Source organism: Dipodomys merriami, unplaced genomic scaffold (assembly GCF_024711535.1).
Source record: "Dipodomys merriami isolate MVZ:Mamm:240054 unplaced genomic scaffold, mDipMer1.0.p SCAF_26, whole genome shotgun sequence".
In the NCBI taxonomy this organism is placed as follows: domain Eukaryota; kingdom Metazoa; phylum Chordata; class Mammalia; order Rodentia; family Heteromyidae; genus Dipodomys; species Dipodomys merriami.
The window spans coordinates 7,475,182-7,499,144 of record NW_027204048.1 but is presented as its reverse complement, the minus strand read 5'-3'; the positions used below and the strand labels follow the sequence as shown (position 1 = coordinate 7,499,144).

At 38.2% G+C, this 23,963-nt stretch overlaps 1 protein-coding gene and 1 pseudogene across 2 annotated transcripts in view; one reads left to right on the top strand and one right to left on the bottom strand.

Moving 5' to 3' along the window:
• Window positions 1-23,963, bottom strand: part of LOC138836936 (contactin-associated protein-like 3) — a 185,144-nt gene that overhangs the window by 48,257 nt on the left and 112,924 nt on the right. Inside the window, exons 8-13 of the mRNA XM_070035639.1 lie at window positions 22,456-22,717; window positions 18,422-18,568; window positions 15,538-15,709; window positions 12,962-13,068; window positions 8,021-8,143; window positions 3,043-3,240 (exon numbers count right to left, since the gene is read on the bottom strand). Coding sequence (XP_069891740.1) covers window positions 3,043-3,240; window positions 8,021-8,143; window positions 12,962-13,068; window positions 15,538-15,709; window positions 18,422-18,568; window positions 22,456-22,717 — 1,009 coding nt within the window. The remainder of the gene's footprint in view (window positions 1-3,042; window positions 3,241-8,020; window positions 8,144-12,961; window positions 13,069-15,537; window positions 15,710-18,421; window positions 18,569-22,455; window positions 22,718-23,963) is intronic.
• On the top strand, window positions 3,881-4,659 carry LOC138836942 (large ribosomal subunit protein eL8 pseudogene; annotated as a pseudogene). Its single transcript, XR_011375122.1, has one exon. The product of XR_011375122.1 is annotated as a large ribosomal subunit protein eL8 pseudogene (transcript).

Here is a 23,963-nt window from a genome sequence, read left to right as displayed (position 1 = left end):
ACCTTAAACACATTCCTCCCTTTTATTCTTTAAAGGGCAGAGATTTTTTTGAAGGACCTGATCTTTCCCTACACAGTTTCAAAGATACGAAGTGTCGTTAGCTCTATTAAAGAGTCTTTGTATCTCCTTGCAAGATAACTTACAGGATTTGTACAGCAAATAATCTAGAAAGACAGAAATTAGAAGCTGAAGAATGTGAGAACTCATAATGGCTAGAATACACAGCTTTGGTGGATTTTCTTCAGCCACAATATGATCAATCCTCAATGAGTTTAGCGGTTACAGATGACTTCCTCCTTAGTCAGTTGTAATTATACCCCCCCCAATTATGAGCAGTTAAGGAAACCTGAAGAGGCTAAAAGTTTGAAAATGTTACCTTAATACCAGCAAGATTTTAGGTCCAAGGGTTCTTCCCAGATTTCTTCACTTACAAAACCAAAACATAAAGGTTGTTAAACCTTGGTCCTGGTCTTGCTGGGTGAAATCTCCTCTTGTAATCTTGGTCTACTAACTATCTGGGATGTTTACACAATAAAACCTTTTTTTAAAAAAACCTAATGTTAAGTGTCATTTCCATCTACTCTTTCTTTAAAACTTTCAGAGTTATGTGCCCCCCAGGCAGAGGCCATCTTACACTGTTTTCCTATTAGCACATTCTAATGAAAGCTCAAACTAAAAGCTCTAGGTGGGATTACTTCTGCAAATGTAAATGCCCATGTTCTGGTCATTCATTTGTATCTACTGGTAACACAAAGTAAATGAGTGCAACATTTTTTAAATATCAGGTTACACTAGTTGCTTATCTGGTTTCTAATTAAAAGCTTGCAACCTGTATGTAATCTTAGCTACTTAGGAGATTGAGATCTAAGGATTGTAGTTCAATGCCAGTCTGGGCAGACAAGTGACATATATCTCTAATTAACCAGCAAAATAGCTGGAAATGAAAATATGTGTAAAATGGTAGAATGCTAGCTTTGAGCAAGAGCATGAGGCCCTGAGTTCAAGCCAAAACACCACACACAAACATACATACACCAAATAAACAAACAAACAAATGTTTCAGAAAAATTTTGGTGTGTAACATATTTATCTAAATTAAATATGTGCTGAAAAGTCTCCAGGTGGCAGTACATAACAATGCTTGATAAGAAATGTAACCATTACCTTGCTCATGTAACTGTAACCCCTCTGTACAGTATTTTCACAATAAAAAAATCAATAAAAGTAAATAAATAAATTTATATAACTTGTGCATGTATAGATAATGAATTCTTCTTATTTTGTTCCTTTAAAAAGTGTTTAACACTCTGGGAAGTTGTATGGAGGTTCCTCAAAAGACTAAACAGAGCTTCCCTATGACCCAGAAATCCTATTCCTGAGCATTTACCCAAATGATCACAAACAAAGCCACACTAAAGTTATCAGCACAACTACGTGCATTGAAGAATTATTTACCGTAGCTAAGATATAGAATCAACCCAGATGTCCCGCAGTATATTAAGTCTGCCTATCCAAGAGCATGGGAGGTCTTATGAGTACATTTCTTATCAAGCATTGTTGCCTCCTCCTTTGTTTCCCAGGAACTTTGCATCCCTTTCCATCTCTCTCCTCCCCATTCCCACCCCTTCCCCACCCCCACCCCCCACCAAAGTTGTAAAGTTCATTTTTCGACATAACGTCTTGTATATCTCATTGTTGCAATGGGTCCACCTGTATCCCTATTTAAACAATTTGCTTTTGCCCTTCCTCTCCACAAATTAAACCAACATCAAATACAGTGAGAGCAGGGGTTATACTGGGGTGGAGGGACATACAAAGCAACAAAGAAATCATCTTGTAAATATGTTAGAAACAATCACATGAAAGAAAAAACATTTGAATACTTATCTTGGGGTTCATTTCACCTAACACCAACTTATATGACCTTTTCTGCTTGTTTCAGACATATACTAGTTATTGCAAATAAGGGAAACCATGGGACTATGTTTCTTTTTTTAATGAATACATAAAAAAAATCAATCCAATAATCACTTGTAAACCAATAGAAATTATAAGGCCCCTTCTGGGAAATTCTTCACTGATGTGAGCAGAGGGCCCTGTTCTGTAGAAGACTAATGCATGAGTTTCATTCCAGGACTTGGAAATTTATTTTTTTCCCTGACTGCGTGGATAATTCTAGAACTGCTCTATCTGCCTTGTCTTCTGTAGTTAGATAGCCACATCACACTGCTTCCCCAGCATGTATTTATTCTCCTGGAGCCAACTACATTCTTTTCATGTATTTGGTGGCAATCAGCTAAAAATACGTACCAACCCTTCTTGCACTACAATCCACCAAAGAGCTGTAAGCAAGCAGCACTTATTCTCACACGGTACAGACACTGTGCAATCAAGCCCTAGTGAGGCCAGTGTTAACTGTGAAGTCTCAGAAAAATTAAATAATCCCCCCAAAGCCACAGCTGCCAAATGACTGGTGTGCAACTTGACTTCAGAGGACAGTGCCCAACACTTCTCTCCACAGCCTGCCCGAGCACAGAAGGAAGGTTTACCAGAAGGACCAGTGGGATATACTGACTGGCAAAATGATTAATTTCAAAGAAAGAAAATATAAAACACTTAGTAATATTTTGCAACAGGAACTAAAAAAAAATCAACTGTCACAGAGTTATCTTGTATTGAGTCCTGAAATAATTGTATGGTACCAAATATGTTCCTTAATTAGCATGTACTAAGATACTAATTGCATTCAGTCTATGAAAAAGACTCATTGAATACCCACTTTCACATTACTAAGCCACAGGTTCAGCAATCTTTTCACTCAAGGCAGCCTGATAAGGAGATCATTATTGCTCAGATGAGACTTAGAACAGACTTTGAGTAAAAAATAGCAACATACTGGCCTTGCTCTTCACCCTATGGAAAAACATCTCTGTAACTGCCAGTTGTGACCTGGGATCTATGGAGACAGGAGTCTCAGGAACCTGTGCCGACACAGATTCTTCAGAGTACAAATGGCAGAGTCTACAAAGGCTCATTACTTACCATGGTGCTCTGAGAGCCCGGGCTTCTTGCAGTGGAAAGTCAGCTCCTGGTGGCAGTGATCTGCATGGTTGACTATGGCCTGCAGCTGGTCCATGCTGGCCCTGTACTTGAACCTCACTGGCTGTGGGTGATCTCCCTGCAAGCCTTTGACTCTGACTAGGTGGGAACCATTGTGCTGTGCTGAGGTCCACACAGTATCTGGTGGGCAGAAATGGAGTTAGAACTAAGAAAGACATCAAAACTAGGTTGAAATTGCTAAGATAAATATACAAAAGACAAACATCTCTCACTTGAATTAGTTTAAAAAAATCTCAGCTGAGCACTGGTTGGCTCACACCTATAATCCTAGCTACTCAGGAGGCTGAGATCTGAGGATTGCAGTTCTAAGTCTGCCCAGCCAAGAAAGTCCATGAGATTCTTATCCCAAACTAACCTCCAGAAAAATGGAAATGGCACTCTGGCTCCAAGTGGTAGAGCACTAGCCTTAAATGAGAAAGCTCAGGGACAGCACCCAGGCACTGAGTTCAAGTCCCACGACTGACCAAAACAAAACAAGCAAAAAAAGAGATATCCTTGAGAGTAGAATAAACATAAGTATAGTTTTTAAATGTTAGTATTAGTGATTCTTGACTGAAATTTACATGGCCATGTTTTTGTAGGAATTACTTTTAGTGAAATGTGTTTGATAACATAACATTAGAAGAGGGCATTTTTTTAATGTGTTATGATTATATTTTAATATGCATAATCCTCACCTGGTTAACATTTGTCTTTGATAATCAAATAAATAGCAGATACATAGAAGGAATAAGAATCCAATATAAGCTTTCTCCAGCCACCCAAGATGCCCAAAGGAAAGAAGGCCAAGGGGATAAGGTGGCACTGGCCCGGCCCCTGCAGTCATGAAGAAGCAGGAGGCCAAGAAGGTGGTAAATCCTCTGTTTGAAAAAAGGCCCAAGAACTTTGGCATTGGACAGGGCATCCAACCCAAAAGGGACCTCACTACATCCAGCTGCAGAGCCAAAGGGCAAGCCTCTGCCAGCAGCTGAAAGTGCCCCATGCAATTAACCAGTTTACCCAGGCCTTGGACCGCCAGACAGCTACACAGTTACTTAAGCCCGCCCACAAGTACAGGCCAGAGACAAAACAAGAGAAGAAGCAGAGACTGTTGGCCCGAGCTGAGAAGAAAGCTGCTGGCAAAGGAAATGTCACCACTAAGCAACTGCTAGTCCTTCAAGCAGGGGTTATTACCTTGGTGGAGAACAAGAAGGCCCAGCTTGTGGTGATTGCACATGATGTGGACCTATCGAGCTGGTTGTATTCCTGCCTGCCCTGTGCCACAAGATGGGTGTTCCCTACTGCATCATTAAGGGGAAGGCCAGGCTGGAGCATCTCGTCTACAGGAAAACAGGCACCACCGTTGCCTTCACTCAGGTTAACTCAGAAGACAAAGGATCTCTGGTGACGCTGGTGGAGGATATCAGGACCAATTACAATGACAGATATGATGAGATCCGTCGTCACTGTGGAGGCAATGTCCTGGGTCCAAAATCTGTAGCTGCAATTGCCAGGCTGGAAAAGGCAAAGGCTAAGGAGCTGACCACTAAGCTGGGCTAAGCGTGCAATGTTGATTTCTCTGTACATGAAAATAATAAAACTGTCCTTCCTCCAGAAAAAAAAAGAATCCAATATAATTACAAAAATTACATGCTGTATATTTTATTTATGTAATAGATAATTATGGAAATATATCATCTATTTCTATATATGTCATCCATTTAGAAACATATCATAGAAATATAAGATGTATATTTCTATAATTATATATAATTATGTTGTTTACATAATATTTTATTATAAATATATTTATTACATTAATATATTGATTATAATATATTAGTTTTATTTTACTGATTATAAAATAACCATATGTAATGTAAAACTTTATGTATATATGTATATATAAATTTTTATATATGTATATTATGTATTTGTGGTAGAAGGGACTCAAGATCAAACTCAAGATCAAACCAAGGCTTCATGCTAATTAAGCATTTCAGTAGTGAGTTAACATATATAGCCACCCTTTCAGAGGGAGCCCAAAGGAGGGCTTGAACTCAGGGTGTGAGCATGGTCCCTTAGCTTTTTTGCTCAAGAATGGTGCTCTACCATGGTGCCACAGCTTGCAGCTTTCTGCTGGTTAAATGGAGGTAAAACTCTCATAAAGTTTCCTGCCTGGGCTGGCTTTTAATCTTGATCCTCAGATCAAGATTAGCCTCCTAATTCACTAAGATTATGTTTGTGAGCCACTGGTACCAGTGCTAAAATAAATATTGAATAGTATGGTGATAGTAACACATTAATAGTTGGACAGTGAAACAATGTGGACATTCATACATCTCATTAAGTATTTCCGGCAATAACCACCACTACTGAAAACTTGGAAATATATGCTGACAGATTTTGATGTACTCCTGTTACATTGATCACCTATGGGGAGGTCTTTGGGTAAGATTTTTTTTAATTAAAACATACTTCAAAAGAAAAGAAAACCATACTGACTTTTGTGATCCCTCACCCCACCCAGTACATTTCATACCATAATGGTATAAAAGGCTCATATTTGCCTGGTTCCTCTTCTGCACCATGTATCAAGGGTCACATCTAACAGCCCCACTGGTGCTTAGAGTCCTAATGTATCCCATGAAGCTACAGATCCGGGGAAAAACCCAAGAGGTGGTGGAAAAAATACCAACTGAATCCTATGAAGGGCAGTATCACCAAACTCATGAAAACTAATAAGAACAGGTGCAAACTGAGTCATCAAGGTTGGTGCCCATTTTATTGTCAGGGTGCTAGAAAACAGATGCTGAAGGGAGCTATCAGAATTTCTGTTTTTTAATATGTTTTTATTGTAAAAACACTGCACAGAGGGTTTACAGTTACATGAGCAAGGTAATGAGGACATCTTCTATCAAGCATTGTTACCTCCTCCTTTGTTGTTCTGCAGAAAATTTAAGTGCATAGGTTATTTTCTTTTAATCACATTTTTCCTGGGCAATTTATATAACAACAGTTTCACAGAACAACAAATAAATGAACCTGGCATTAGTGTTTATAATTATTTATTCTATGTACCCTCTGGATTTCTTCTATCAAATAGAACCAAGATAACAGGGATAGATAGAAAACTTGCTAGCTTATGAGTGTACCAGTTCTAATATCACTTTGTCATTTATTTACAGAGTTGGTGATATTAAAAAACAATGATGTGGGAACATCATTAATTGTGAAAACAAGCTCACACAGACTGGCGGTCAGTGTGACAGGTGTAATGTGTTTCATGGTTAAAATATTATCAGACTTGTAGTCATGTGGAGAGATGGAAAATGCTCAAGATAATTTTCAAACTAATCTTCAAAAAAGACAATTTGAAGGATTTATCCTTAAATTATTATTATTTAACAGACCTTCAGAAAGAGACATTATGTTTCTCTAATATTTTTCAACACATTATTTTCATGTATCTTAAAAATAGCATCTTTAAGATAGCTTTGAAATCACATAAAATGACTGTTGTGTCATATTATGTCTACTATGTCTATTACTTCATAATATGCCATATGATGATACATTAGACTATTCTGTCCTATTATGTCATTCTATAAATGTAGGGGAGAGGTATAGACACAAGAATAGCTGGCGACTTTGGGTGTATGTATAGCTGAGAATGTAAAATAAAGACATATTTCTTCTTTTACCCAACCATTTATTTTTGTGTAAATGCCTCTTATACTGTCCAGAGCTATTTTCTCATGTGGGAAGGCAGATATAATTTGACATAATAAACAGAAACCAGGGGATATTGTAATGTATGATGTTAGTGTTTTTATATCCCAATTAATCAAACCAAACCAAACTGCATGTTTATTTGCCTGACCTATTTTTTTCAGTCATGGGGCTTGAATTCAGGGCCTGGGCATTGTCCCTGAGCTCTTTTTGCTCAAGGCCAGTGCTCTACCACTTTGAACCACAAGGCCATTTCCTGTTTTTGAGTGGTTAATTGAAGATAAGAGTCTCACAGGGCTTTTTTGCCTGGGCTGGCTTTGAACCATGATCCTCAGATCTCAGCCTCCTAAGTAGGTGGGATTATGTGAGCCACTTGCACCAACTTTCTTTGCCTAAACTTTAAAGGGGTATGCTACAGGCCACGATGACTGTTATGCTTGTGTGCAGATGGAAGAAGTCCCAAGAAGTCTGGGCAACAGATTTTGATTTGGTGTAATTTAAGATATTTAAAAATCTTTAAAAATCATCCACTATTACAATTAATATTCTCAGACCTCATTGTGAGCCAAACTGTAAGGCAATTATTTATTTTCCTTTTGTGATGGAAAGTATGTTTCCTCATCTTTGTTATAGTATGTCATAATGTGTAATGCATATGTGTGTGCATGTTTATATATATATACATATATATATATGTTTATCTGCAGCCATATGACATAATAATTTATATGTTTTGCTTTGTCCTGGGCTCCAGTCTGGAATACTGAAGCTTGTTTTGTTCAATTACTACAACAACTTCCAAAAGAGGCAAAGCACATTAGTTCAAAACCTGTGCCAGAGTACTGCTACACTTTTTTAACCTACTCTTACATTTGTGACTTTTAAGGGACATGGTTTGAATTCAGCCTGCTTGACTATAGCCATCTTAAAATGATAACCACTATGACTGTCTCAGAGTAAGCCTAGTCAGTTTTCACTGCATAGCATTTAGTATAGTATGCAGATGGATACATTGCAGTAGTATGTGGAGCTCTGTCACCTGGCATTGAAACTAGAAACAGAAATATGCCTGATTCTGATCTCAGCTCAAGATAGCCTAGATACTATGCAGCCAATAGGAAGTCATTTGCTGCTACACACAGCAAGCCTTACAGGAATTTAACTATTATAGGATAGTTTATTAGCATACCTGTCATGTTGCAGTACACCAGAGCTGGTCCCAGTGGTCCACTTCCATCTGAATCGATGTAGTAGAGTCCTGAAGAGTCTTTGCCCTGGTACTTATGGGCTTCACAAGACTGTTCATATATAGCTGTAGAGAACACCAATTGTCACAGAGGGGCCACTCTGGGATGGATGGCTCTGTTATTAATTATGCAATGCCCACCTCCACCCACCCAATGCTATATTGTTCCATCCTGAATCACAGCTTCCCCACATCAAATCAGGCAGCTGGAGTTTTGAAGCATAGTGAGATTTTAAGAGATATCAGTGTGAATACTATAAATTTGGATCCTAGCTACTTTAGAAACTGAAAATTGTTTTCTAAACTAGAAAAACTGAGTTATTCTTAGTTCTAAATTGTAACGGCTGAATGATCTTTGATTATCTAAACCATGTAATAATTCTTAATTTTAAAAATGTATTAGGAACAAGATTATGAATGAAAATTTCCTCCATCTTAAAAAAGAACATCTCACCTACATAACAGAAGCGTATAGAACACCTAACAAGTAGGATCCCAGGAGAAACACTTCTAGATACATTATAGTAAAAATGATAGATCTGAATAATAAGGAAACAATCTTGAATGCAGTAAAAATGAAGAAGCTATACTACAATGGGAAACAAATTAGAATCACTACAGATCTCTCCACACAGACATTGAATGCAAGAAAGGCCTGGGAAAGTACCATCTAAGCCCTGAGAACCAATAACTGCCAGCCCAGACTGATATACCCGGCAAAGCTAGCATTCACATCCGATGGAGAATTGAAAATTTTGAATAGTAAAGAAAAACTAAATGAATTAATAAACAATAAGCCAGCATTACAAAGAATTCTAAGAGGGGGAACACAACCTGAAGGAAGCAACCAGGAACAGGGACCTGCACCAGGCAGGTATTAATAGAAGTGTAACTTAGTAAGCACAGGAAGAAAGGAAAGAAGAAAAACTTAGGAAAACAGGGAATGATAGGGACCATAATGCATCTCTATATAATATCCTTAAATATTAACAGTCTTAATTCAGCAATCAAAAGAAAAAGAAGGGGGGAGGGGGGTATAATTGGTTGGGGGGAGGGGGAAGGCTAGGAAGGGAGGTGAAGGGTAAACAAAGGAGGAGGCTGCAATGCTTGGTAAGAAATGTATGCATTATCCTGCCCATGTAATTGTAGCCCCTCTGTACAGTATGTTCTCAAATAAAATAAAATAATATTAAAAAAAAAAAAGAAAAAGAATTGCAGATTGGATCAGAAAACATGACCCATCCATCTGTAGCCTTCAGGAGACCCACCTCTCAGCCAAACATACAAACTCAGAGTGAAGGGTTGGAAAAGGATCTAACAATCAAATGCCCCCAGTAAGAAAGCAGGAGTAGCTATCCTGATATCTGACAAAATAAACTTTTTATTAAAATCAATTCAAAAAGACAAGGAAGGACACTACATATTAACACAGGAACAATAAAAGAGGAGGACATTGCCATTATCAACTTATACTCCCCAAACAATGGAGCACCCAAATATGTCAAGAAAATACTCTCAAACTTACAGAATAAAATAGATGCCAATACGATAATACTAAGAGACTTTAACACCCCACTCTCACCAAAGGACAAGTCTACCAACCAGAGGATTGGCAAGGAAAAAAATCATAGAAGACACTAGGAAATGGAAAGACCTTCCATGCTCTTGGATAGTCAGAGTTAATATAGTAAAAATTGCAATAGTGCCAAAATTAATATACAAATTGAATGCAATTCCTATTAAAATCCCAATGATGTACATTTCTGAATACAGAAAACAGTCCAAAAATTCATGTGGAACAACAAAAGACCTAGAATAGCCAAAACAATTCTAGGCAAAAAAAGACAACATGGGAGGGATCTCGATGCCAGACTTCAACCTCTACTATAGAGCCATAATAACAAAGACAGCATGGTACTGGAACAAAAACAGACCTGAAGACCAATGGAATAGAATAGAAGATCCAGAAATAAAACCACACACCTACAGGCAGCTGATATTTGACAAAGGAGCCAAAGACAAATGACCGCTCACCAAGCTTGGTCACCTGCACAGTCCTGTGGAAAGCCATGGAGAAGGCCTCGGTCACCCAGCACTCATGGCAGTCCATGAAGGACCGCTACCTGAAGCACCTGTGGGGCTGCAACATTGAGATACCACCTCACCCCAGTTAGAATGGCTATAATCAAGAACTCTAATAACAACAGATGCTGGAGGGGATGTGGACAGAAAGGAACCTTACTTCATTGTTGGTAGGAATGTAAACTTGTTCAACCACTTTGGAAAGTAGTATGGAGGTTCCTCAAAAGACTCCACATAGAGCTCCCCTATGACCCAGCAATCCCACTTTTGGGCATTTACCCAAATGTTTACAAACAAGACCACACTAAAGCTACCAGCACAACTATGTTCATTGCAGCATTATTTACTATACCTAAGATATGGAACCAACCCAGATGCCCCTCAGTAGATGAATGGATCAAGAAAATGTGGTATATATACACAATGGAATTCTATGCCTCCATCAGAAAGAATGGCATTGCCTCATTTGTTAGGAAATGGAAAGACTTGGAAAAAATTATATTAAGTCAAGTAAGCCAGGCCCAAAGAAACATAGGTCCCATGGTTTCCCTTATTTGCAATATCTAGTATATGTCTGAGTCAATCAGAAAAGGTCAGATAAGGTGATGTTAGAGAAATGAACCCTAAGAGATGTATTCAAATGTTTTTTTTTCTTTCATGCGATTGTTTCTAACATATTTATAAGATGATTTCTTTGTTGCTTTGTATGACCCTCCCCCACGGTATAACTCCTGCTTTCACTGTATTTGATGTTGGTATAATTTGTGGATGGGAAGGGAAAAATAAATCATTAAATAGATATACAGGTGGACTCATTGCAACAATGAGATGTACAAGTCATTATGTCAAGAAACGAACTTTACAGTTTTGGCTGGGGGTGGGCAATTGGAAGGAATGATAAGGGGAAACAAAGGAGGAGGCAACAATGCTTGATAAGAAATGTACTCATTACCTTTCCCATGAAATTGTAACCCCTTTGTATGGTATTTTCACAATAAAGAAATTATCTTGAAAAAAAGATTCATTAATGGTTAATATTCAGAAGGTATCTTCCTTGACTAAAGCACTTTACTAGGTGTAATGGTAGGAGTACTAAGTACAAGAGACCACCACAACCTTATTTCTTGGAGTTCAGCCAAATCATTGCCCTAAGGTTTCTGAGAAGTCTAGAGTCTTCCAAAGTAGGAGTTACATGGCAAATTCTGACTGGGAATAGAGGAGAGCTGCTCATGGTGTATTTAGTGGACGAGTCACTCCCTCTTGTCTGCCAAGGGCTTCTCGTGGAACTCACACCACTGGAGACGCTGGGAAGTTTTCACAACACCCATTTAGCATCTCTGGGATTCTGTTCCAGAAAATATATATTTATGACAATCCATGCTCTGCTTTGTCTTCAGTTTATGTGTACTAGAATAATTTACATGGAAGACTTCTTGAAAGGGCAATAAGCTTCCCCAGGAGAAGAAACTAAAGAAAAAAGACATGAAAAGGCAAGTTCTTCCTCTAAAGATGAGGGGAGAGAAGAGGTGCTGGGGGCCGGGGGAGAGAAGGCACTCAGAAGCATCAGCAATTATGTACCAGAAAAATAAAACCAAAACACTAAGGATGATCATTAGAAAACCAGGATTTCCATGTCACATTGCTCGTATTTGCTAATGTCTCATCCTGAACAAAGTCTTGTTAGTTTGAACATTGACCGGAAAGCAGCATGATCCCTGACAGGCCTGGCCCTGGAGCCAGGGCCTTTGTGATCACAGCTGTGACACCCAGGGCAGCATCCTCAGCCTCCTGCCTCTCCTTCCTCAAGCTCAGAGTAGCTGGTAACTCTTCTCTCCATGAGTTTTAAGGAATTATGGAATTAAAACATGCAAAGGACTAGAATCTTGCAGACATGCTGAAAATTCTCAGTTTATGCTAATTCTTCTCATCACTAGCAACACCTAGGTTAAACAGGACCAGAAAGTTTATCTGGTTTTTTGCTATCTAGAACTGCTACCATGATAGCACCCCAATTTTGCTTCCTCTGAGATGATCAAGAATCTGGCTGCTCACACATCATTTTACTTTGGAAAACAAAAATTCAGAACTAAATGTGTCCCCAGTTGGGGGAACAGAAAAACAAAAGAGAATGAATCATCTTTGTCCTTTAGTAATTTTTTTGGCCATAGTTTATTTCCCCTTCACCTGTTCTTTTTCTTTCTTTGGCATTCTATACTTGATATTATAATTATTGTGAGCTGCTTTAACATCATTTGGAAATAAAATTAGTTTAAAAGTATGCCAGGCAAAGATGAGTCTCTAGCTGGGCACTGGTGGCTCATGACCCTAATTCTAGCTACTCAGGAGGCAGAGATATTCGAATCATAGTTCCAAGCCAGCTCTGGCAGACAAATCCTTAAGGCTTTTATTTCCAGCAAAATCCAGAAGTAGAAGTGTGACTCAAGTGGCAGAATCCCAGCTGACTGAGTAAGAAATGGAGGCCCAGATTGCAATCCTTAGTTCCAGCACAAAAATAGATGGTGGGAGAAAAGAGTGAAAGGGGGGAGGGAAGAAAGAAGGAGGGAGAGAAAAGAAAGAAATAAGTAAAGGAAGGAAGGAAGGAAGGAAGGAAGGAAGGGAGGAAGGGAGGAAGGAAGGAAGGAAGGATGGATGGAAGGAAGGAAGGTTAGTCTTTAAAACTCCATATTCTCTTGTTTCTTGCCACTTAGTTAAAAAGACAGACATGTGTACAAAATAATGACAGGGAACTGGAGCTCCACAGGATCAGGACAGCAAGGAGAGCCAGCAACGTGTGCAGCTTACAGGAATGGCAGGTGGCTCCTGTGTAGCCAGTACCGGTGCAGTCACAGGAGAAGGCAGCCCACGTCTGGGAACATTTACCCCCATGTTCACAATAGCTGGGGAAACACCTAAAGGAAGACAGAGAAACATTGGTGTTTCCCAAATGCAGTCACTATAAAATGTGCTTGTCGTGCTGTTTTGTTACAGGCGAGATGAAGGACAACAGTGAATAGAAACACCCCAATAGGACAGGGGAAGTTGGCTCTGCCCTTTGGTCTATGAATGGAACACAAACAAGGTTAAAAAGCCTGGTCAAGTGCAACATTTTTGACAATACTTGTACTTATATTAGCTCTATTCATTTTTCACAGGTTGACAGCATATATATGACTAAGAGTATCAATAACTTGCAATGACCTCAGATAGACACACAATTGTTTCCCTCCTACCATATGTTCTTGTCATATGATAGTGCGAACCTCTCGCTCACAAGTCCAGCCCCAGCACCTCCACAAGAACATGGGCTGTGACCAGCTTTGACCAATAGGGCATTGTAACAACAACAAGAACAACAACACAGTTTTTAGTAAAAGGACAAGGTTCTTTTCTAAAACACAAATATGCTTTTGGTACATATGATTAATGAAATTACTTTGCCTAGAAGCACTGTAATCTGTTATATATGTTTCCTCATTCCTCAGAACTTCCCAGACTATTGGCTTTCATTCTTATCATGTCTATCAGTATTTTAATTCACACAAATTCACTAAGATAAATGCAGCCTTGTCCACAAGTCTGAAGCAATTTAAATGATTTGGATTGATCCTATTCCCTTTTGTTCCAATTCATCTTCAAATGGCTTTCACAATAACTGTTAGTTTAAAAAAACAACTGAAATTCATCACATCATATATAATTAAACATTGAACACCAAATTTACATTGATACAGGACAAAAAGGCTGCTCTATTGCTCACAAATACAATTGTATGAGCGCCCACGTGATCCATAGCAAGCACACAGTTAACAGAAAATTCATGTAATTCTAAAATTTTATTCAAAACAAGAGATTCACAGGAGCAAGCAAATGCTAGTGGAGGATGACCGCCATGGGGCAAAGCTATTTAGGAAGCTCCATTCTGTTCTGTGTTGCTGCTCAAGGACTAGTCACAGATACATCAAAACAAAAGAAAACAACAAATATCAGGGGAATGCAGGTATCATTGGGGAAAGGACTAGCCAGTTGTAACTTCTTCCCTCTAATATTGTACAGAGCAATATTGTACAAAGCAACTGTACCATTGTAATTGTTGTAGCATGTAATCAAAGCACTACCTATACTTTTGTTCTTTGAAAATTATATATGTGTGTATGTATGTATATATGCATGTGTGCATATATGTATATATGTATATACATGTGTACATGTAGATGTATATATGTGTATACATATATATGTATATAAACATGGAAAATCTCAGCTACCAATAATAACTAGAAATGGTGAACATTTTACTTAGTATGTATTAGATTTTGAAACCAGAAAATGCTTATTTTAAATTAGTTACTGGTTTTAGAAAGATTGTCAGTTTTAAAATGGCCAAGGTTGAAAGGATATTAAAAATCTTTATATGAGACTCAGCTTTGTCATAAGGTTCATGATGAATCATGGCCACTTAGCTAAAGAGTAAACACTAAGCACACAGCACTCATGCCTCCTTAGTCATTCTATTAGCATAGCTGTGAATGGAGCACAAAAAAATAAAACAAAACAAAATAGCACAGAGAAACAGAGAAAGCCTCAGCTCCAGTAATTTAATCATTTTTAGTTCTAGCCCAGCTTAGTTGTTCTCTGTAATTACTCTATTTCTTCTACACTGAAGACTCAGTGGACATCCATTTTTCTAACCTGTTCTGTGTAATACAACTGTTAGATGCCTTAACTTGTCAGTATTGATTTGCATCAGTAAATACACAGCATGGCCAGCATTTTACAAAAACTAAGTTGCTTAAAGGCATAGTAAAGAAAAATTCATGACTTTGTCTTCCAAGAAAATATTATAATTTTGCAAGGCACAATATTAACCTAAAAGAAAACCAAGACATTATGTTTCTATTATCAATGTTTAGATCTTGAAGTTCCCCCAGGCTTCCAAGGCCTGATCCTGAGTCTATAACTCTACCAGGAGGTGGTAGAAGTTTTAAGACCTGGGCCTAGTCAGGGATTTTCAGGGAGTGTGACCTTCAGAGTGGTATGGGATCCAGTCTCTTGCTCTTCATAATTCTGAGCATGAGATATTCAAAGCATACTATGTTTTGCTGTCTCACCAAAGGCCTCAAAGCAACTGTACCAACAGACTACAGTTTGAAACCTACAAAACTGTGAGCCAGAATAAATCTTTTGTCCTTATAAATGGATTCTCTCAGTAATAATAATGCAGAGCTAACTAAGTATATATATACTTTCTCCTTTGTCATGAATATCAGCAACAGAGGAAAGAAAGGATGCACTTGTCCAGCTGTTCGTGTGTTTATGAACTAATTAAGTAAATTAAAAACTGAAATCAGACATGACAGAGTGACCTGAATGGTTCTTACCTGTCTATAATGCCACAGGAATCAATCTGGAGGTCACTGAAACTCCCCAGCACCCCTTCCTGTACAGAGATGGGATCCACCACTTTTTCACCAATAGAGATGAGTCTCAGGCAGCCCTGGAACCCTTCCAGACAGCTCCCACATCCAGAGCCAGAGATGTTTTCTGGACAGCCTAAATATTAAGACAAGAAACAAGCATGACCAAAACAAAAGCCCACTGCAAACTATTCACAATATTGAAAGACAATGTTCTTAAAGCAATGATAAGCAAAGACATGACTTGGAAATTAAAATCAAAGCAGGACCAGTCCAGATAACATCCTGTAGCCCATATGGAACCAGCATGCACTTAATTATTCTCCCTTTCTCTGCTGAGTTATTGTACAAACAAGGACAAACTCTCAGATTTGCATGTAAAGGGGGAAGTTATAGAAAGGAGATGATGGAATACTTGGAAAATTAAATGACCATTTGTAAAATGATACTTTGTGTGTTTCAAAAACTTATAATGTAGCAAATAGCTTCATTATTTTTTTATGGTTTTGTGTTTCTAGTCATTAAAGAGGACTTATGTCAATATTTATAGTGTTCCTTTATATTTTATAAGACTTTTACTTCTAAAACTGAAAATTCTTATGAGTGAAATATTTTGTCCATTGCACATTAAATTTTCTGTTTTTTTTTCTTTTTGTTTGTTTGTTTATGTCAGTCATAGGGCTTGAACTCAAGGCCTGGGCCCTATCCCTGTGCTTTTCCTCTCAAGGCTAGCACTCTGAGCCACTTTGATCCACAGCACCACTTCTGGTTTTCTGGTGGCTATTTGAAGATAAGAGACTCATGGATTTTCCTGCTCAGGCTGGCATCAAACCACAATTCTCAGATCTCAGCCTCCAGAGTAGGTAGGACTATAGCCTTGAGCCACTGGTGTGCAACTTTGATGTCTCATCTTTATTTTTTGGTCTTCAAATCACTGGTACACTTTCCAAAAAAAGGAAACTAGACTCTAACCTCCTCTAATTTTTGCATAATGTATACTCACTTTATAGCTAAGAATTTTCATAGCATACACACTTTTCTTGCAGTGGCTTAAGCAGGCTTCAATGTTTGCACCCTAAGAAATCAAATTCAAAACAATTCAAGAGGGGCTGGCAATGTGGCTCAGTAGCAGAGTGCTTGCCTAGGATGCATGAAGCCCTGGGTTTGATTCCTCAGTATCACATAAACATAAAAAGCACTGTGGCACTGTGGCTCAAGTGGTAGAGTGATAGTCTTGAGCTCAGCGACAGTGCCTAGGTCCTGAGTCCAAGCTCCAGGACAGGTAAAAAAAAAACATACAAAAAAAAAAAAACAAGACTTGCATCAGGATGAAAAGTCAATAGTGGGTATAATGAATCTCACCAATTAAAACTGAAGGCTTTGGTATTTCAAACCCAATGTTCCATCATAAAGAACTCTATAACATTCCTTATCATTTTCTAATTTCTGTAATAGTGAACAAATTTTATTTGTGAAGAATTTCTGGAATGTGGAATGTTTTTTGAAAAAAATGCCAGGATGTCTTCTTATAGATGACTTCTGCTTCCTGCACTTAGGGCAAACTTTACAACAGGGAATGGGGACATTAAGTCAGTATTGTTTTTGTTGAGCCACTAGTTGTCCAATCACACACCTCAAGCTACTGTAAAAATGCAATATCTATTTCTGTTGAGAGCTAAATTAAACAACATCCAGTGGTCAAAATGAGAACATGCTTCATATGCAACTTCGAAGAAGAAAAAGAAGATCAAATGCCTAAATGCTTTGCATCTCCAGTTAGGAAAGCGATCCAGAACAGAGAGATTCGACATGCAAGCAGGCTTTTATTTGTCCATGCAGAGGGCTGCCTGAAAAATCCAACTATAAAGTAGGGATTCACTTTCCTAGGTCCTCATTTGAGACGTAAAGTGGAAGAGTAAATGTTTATTGCTAAATTAATGCAATGTATCCATTAGTGTGGAGGGAATTCAAGACTCAGTGTCTCTAAAAAAAGACAGAGCAATTGTTATTCTATGTTAGAATCTCCAAATTCTGTGGTTCAAGCCGACTACTGAAGAGTAAGTACACAGGTACCTTAACTTTCCACCCTTAGAAGGGGGCACCAAGTATCCCACAATACACTAGAGTGAAAGTGTCAGTGAAACTGCTTCTGGAACAACTCTTAAAATTAAATTAAAATAAATAAGAAGTCAAGCTGAGATAAAAGATACCTAAATCACAGAGTTCATACATTTCTATTTGACATAAAACATTGTTAAAGTGCTGGTGGACCTCTCTCACAAGAAGAAAACCACACTCTGGGACTATCAGGCCCAAATGCAATAAATAATGTATAAATGGTTCCTGTGACCAGATAGCATTGGCTTATGCCTGCTGTCCTGTCATCATTACTGATTATCATCCCTCTCAGTCTCAAAAATGTCTTGGTTTTGGACAATAAATTTACAGTCACACTAAAAGAAACCCTCAGTAATGTCTGCATATAACAATAACCTGAACAATTGTACAAGCCTCAGGACTAGTTAAATAGGAATCCCTGAAGGTGGAGTCCAGGCATCAGTATTTTTGGACCTTTCAGATGGTCACAATGTGGAGCTATAGAATTGAGAACAAGGGCTATGGAGGAGGTATGAAACCAATTTCATTAGTAAGCCCAAACATATAGACAGTCATTTTAGGCAGTGATTGTCTATGCCCACTCACCATTGCCCATCAATTATAAATGAAGAGAAAAATAATTCTTCAACATCAGTGTTCATTTTCAGTTAAAAGACTATTTGCCATAAAATTTGGGGACTGAAAAGATAAAGAGGGCTGATTAGCAATATTTCTTGTGCCTTTCACTTACCTCCAAAGTAATAAGAATCACTGGGGCCCATCCATCCAGGAAGGGTGTGAGCAGCAGAGGCTGCATTGCTGTCCACCTTCATGTTCACATGATTCCCTTTAGAGGATAAGGACACTGAATGCCACTGACCATCATTTAATCCATCACCTGGTAATAACCAAAATCAATTATTCAGAACTCCTATGACCTAAGCGTGTCCCCTAATGGCTGGTGATGCAAATAAGTGGCAAACAGTGAAATGCACATAAGTAGCAAACCTGCCTGCAAAGTCCACATAACACACTTAAGGTCCACCAGGTCAACTGGCTAAGGACATAATGTGGGGGAACAGAGAGAGACTTAGGGAGCATTTGGGCCTGGAGGTAGGTGTTCTAAGGAGGCAATTAAGTAAGTTGGCATATAGTACCTTTTATCCAAGAAGTTGTTCTCCATGTGAGTCAGGAGAGGATTTAAGATAGATGTGTAGACTTAGGGAGTCACTATCTTACATCCACAGCTCTGGACTGGCCTGTGTGGTCCTTATATGTGTTCAAATAAAAATTTTAAGACAGGTGCTAGTGGCTGTGCTCCTAGCGACTCAGCAAACTGAGATCTGAGGATCAAAGCCATCCCAGGCAGGGAAATGAGGCTGAAGGCCTATGAAACTCTTATCTCCAATTAGCCACCAAAAGCTGGAAGTGGAGATGTGGCTCAAAGTGTTAGAGTACTATCTTTGAGCACAAAAACTCAACGACAGTGCACAGGCCCTCAGCTCAAACCCTATGACTGGCACAAACACAAAAGAAAGTTATGTTCTGTTCAGAATATTATAGCCTATAAGACCATTGCTAAAGTTCTTTCTTTCTTTCTCTTTCTTTATTTCTTTCTGTCTTTCTTCCTTCCTTCCTTTCTTTCTTTTTTCCCATTTTTCACTAAGTCAGAGAAGTAGTAAGGGATGGGGTAGAAGAGAAAACAGAAATAATGAGAAAAGAGGAGTAGATAATCCAAATGCTCTTCATCAAAAGACAATGTTGTTTTCTTCCAATCCTAGAGCCCATACAGAATGAATTCTTCACAACTCACTCTGAACATCCTGTGATAAAATATTTCTCATTACATGACAGCAAATATCTCAGTCTATTTTTTTAGTTAATATTTTGAGCTGTGAGAAATAGATGCTTTTTCCCAGAATTCAAAGCATAATGATGTTTCCTTAGGTTCATGTATTATCATTTAAAAGAATATTTTTCTCAGTTGTGGGGCTTGAACTCAGAGCCTAGCTACTGTCCCTGAGTCTCTCTGTGCTCAAGGCTAGTACTCTACCATCTTAGCCTCAGCATCACTTCCAATTTTGAGTGGTTAATTGGAGATAAGAGTTTCACAGGGACTTTTCTGTCTTGGCTGGCTTCAAACTTCCATTCTCAGATCTCAGCCTCTTCAGTAGCTAGGAGTACAGACAGGAGCCACTGGCACCGGCCCTAAAAGAAAATGATTTAGAAAAAATATGCTCAGGTATAGCATCAAAAACTAAGCATTTGCAAAAATACCAGTTTAGGAATTCATAAAATATAAAAATCCATAAAATGTAAAACTAAAGTATCGCATTAAAATAAACATTTTTTAAAAGAGCCTGTTGTGTGGTCAATATACATCTCCAAACTTTGTGGAAACATGCAGAAACTAGCATAAATATTAAATATTTGCAAATGTAGTGGGATTTTTATATCTTTTTACACATTTTCTGCCATTTCCACATTTGCTACTGTACTTTCAACTATTGTACCTTATAATTTTTAATACTATTAGTAGTTTCTGCTAAAGCATTTTCATGTTGAATCTAAGAAACAAATCTATTTAAAGTGATGGACTAGAGAGTAGAGAATGGTCAAATGAATTGAGCATTATATCTCCTGCAAACTCATGCCTTACAGGAAACGAAATTCCAATCAAGTATCATAAAGAAGATAAGTCAGTATCCCATACACTAGCCAAGGCTTTTTTTTTTTAATTAAGTTTGTTGACAAAGGAAGATTCATTTGAGTCTCTGGTTCTGTTTCAGTGGATTCAAGTCTATTCTTCTTCTTCTGTTCTATTCATTCAGGACCTAGGCTATAGGCACTGCCTACATCTCTTCTTCATGCCTCAGAATCTCACTATGGCTTTTGGAGATTCTACTTAGATATTTCACTCCTGCTTATATTCCACTGGCCAAAATGTGTCATTTGGCCAAGTCTGACACCATTGCCCAAGGTTTGGGGGAGGGGATCCTCCCATGAGGTGCCAATGCTTCATATTTCACTAAAAAGAAAAGTGAGTAATTTATTTTTAGAAAACACCTTTGTTGCCAGGTGCCGGTGGCTCATGCCTGTAATCCTAGCTACTCAGGAGGATGAGATCTGAGGATCACGGTTCAAAGCCAGCCCAGGCAGGAAAGTCCGTGAGACTCTTATCTCCAATAAACCACTGAAAAAACAGAAGTGGTGCTGTGGATCAAGTGGTAGAGCTCTCGCCTTGAGCTTAAGAGCACATGGACAGCGCCCAAGCCCAGAGTTCAAGCCCCACGACCAACAAAAAAGAAAAAAGAAAAAGAAAACACCTTTGTTCAACAGAGAAAAAAGTCTTATTCACCTAAGGACAACAAAAGTGAATGCTTGAATTTTTATGACATATCTAAACATGCTAGTGAGCTGCCTAATTCTATTCTTACCATCTTAAATAGTATCTCAATATGGTTAACTAATGTATCTTACAAGCCATAAAGCTATTGATAGTGGTATTTTGCCATGTTAAATGGCTTTAAACAGATAACTCTAATTGCTGACAGGAATAAATATTTGACCACCAGCTGAGCTCATTTGCTGAACTCCGCAGGGAAAACTCAGCATAGGCACACACCTGTGGCTTACACTTGTAATTCTAGCTACTCAGGAGGCTAAGATCTAAGGATCACCATTCAAAGCCAGCCTGGGAGATTCTTACTTCCAATTAACCACCAAAAAGCCAGAAGTAGGGCTATTGCTCAACACAGATGTATTGGGAAAGGAGTCCCAAGCCTTGAGTTCAAGCCCCAGGACAGGTATAAAAAAAATTGTCCCTATATTACATATTATAATTAGTTATATATGATTATAATTATATAATTAATATGTAATTATAGTATAGTTATATAATTAACGTATGATTAATATGTGCTTAATTATATGCAATTGTATTTCATATATGTATTTATATTATATATCAATAACCATAGTAAAAAATATCCTGAGCAAAGGTAACCTACAAATCATTATAGTTCAACTTAAATATGTTCACAGCATATATATCAGCCTAAATTTTTGTAAACTCACACAAAACACATTTTATAAAAACAGTTGATTATCTTCTATAATTTATTGAATAATTGTATCCCAAGACAGCACTTGCCACACAGTAGGCTGTTGAGAGGTAGTTTCCCCAGTGGTCATACAGTTGACTGAGAGCTATTACTTGCTGCTGTGCTTAGCATTAAGAAAGTATTGTGGACCATGCAACACTGGCACAGGGTAAGATTGAAATTCAAAGTGAGATTCCCACTGAATGTGTATAAATTTTGGACCACTGTAAAGTTGAAAAGAATCCTAAGTCAAACCATCCTAAGTACCAGACTAACTGTAGTATGAAAACTAGTGAAGATATGCAGTTGAAAGACAGTTAAAAGAGTTTATGGGGGGAAAGAGAAAAGGAAAAAAGACTATGCTCAAGAGCTCAAGAGTCCCTACAGTCAGGCCTGTATCTTCTAGTATTTCACATTGATTAAACATGAGCCCACACACATTAAGAGTCTCATTTTGAACTCTTACACTCATGCTTACATATAGCTAAGCTTCTGCACTTGAGTCACCTATAGTTACCTACATAGAAGGTAAAAGGAATTGAGTCACTTTGGGTGGGACTGTAAATATCTTACTGATGATGAATATCTTATTGATTCAATGTTTTGGTTATCATAATGGTTACTAATCTTAGGTCAGTGGATGAGGATGATATGGCCATGCACAGTTCATGAGTTGTCTCACCTGCGATGATGGTTTTCACTGGATGTCCACGTGAGGAGAGGCTCAGCTTGAGTTTCCCATCACCAAGAAAGAGGACAAGATTCTCTGACCTATGAGATAGCTGACTTGTCAGCAACAGCCCTGCTCTGTTCCATGTCCGAAATTGGAAAGCTATGGCCACGATGTCCTCTCCGTTGGTGTGGGGCAGAGCCAGGTAACTTCTGGAGCTCAGAAAAGTCATAGGGACAGTTTGAGGTTGTGAACAGGAGAATGACACATTTCCCTAAGAACACAGTGAAAGAGGATGTTAGGAAGGGGGATGACTAATATTTCACTGTGAAAACTATTCTCCAAGGCTGAAAACTGATCACTTTCTACCACAAGATTATTTCACAAGATGAAAGACATTTCTCCTGATAAGTCCTTTAAACCAAAGCATTGTTAGATAATTACTCAAACCTGTTTCTGAATCTTAGATGTTTCCATATCCTTTGTTTTTCTGCATTAGAAAAGGAATTTCCAGTCAATCATTTCACAGACCCAGTGCTGGTTTGGAAGGAACCCAGGGTTCTTTGAGGTTCTAACCATCCTTACACACAAGAAACAAATCAGAATCACCTATCAGGAGCTGCTCCTTATCTGCACTGATGCTATGACTTTGTCATTCAAAAAATAGGTCTGTCTTCTTAGGTTGGAGTGAGATTTGCTGTATCTCAAGACCAAACTGGTGGCATGGCTGCAAGGGGATCATTCAGGCTAGGATCTGATCTGCTTTGCCAGAAAGCCTTTATTCTCATACTATTGTGGTTTGGATTGTCTTTCTTGTTCCAGAAGCAAATTTATTTTCATGCAAACATAATTTCATGCATTGTTTCATGCATATTTTAAAAGAAAACAATTAATGGATTTCCAATAAAATCTTCTATAAGAATGTCTCTCCAGAATTGGGTAAATTTTTACGTTTTTCAGATGAGAGTGAATGCCTCAGATTTCCCCTTCTCCAAAATACTAATAGTAATACTAATGATGATGATTTTCCCAGTAGTCAGGTCAGTATGAAGTACTGATGAGCTATACCCCTTTACTCCATAGATGTGGCAAAGTCATTAGGCAATGACCACACATGGTTGAATGGGACTTCATGAGCGGGTACGTCACACATTGCTGGTGAAATTACACTTGTATAGCATTTTGGAAAACAACCTTTTTTGTGCCTATACTGGGACTTGAACTCCAGCCTAGACGCTAACACTTGAGCCACAGCTCCACTTCTTGCTTTTTGGTGGTTAGTTGAAGATAAGTCTCACAGACTCTCCTGCACAGGTTAGCTTCAAACTGTGATCCTCAGATTTCAGCTTCCTGAATAGCTAGGATTATAGATGTGAGCCAGCATAAAACTATATGCAATTTTTTGAAAAGTAATAATGCTTCTAGAATTATGTGCCCTGTCAAATTATATCCCAAGTCTCTAAAAATATATGTGATACACATTTCTTACAGTTATTTTTTTAAAAAAGGAGAGATAAAGC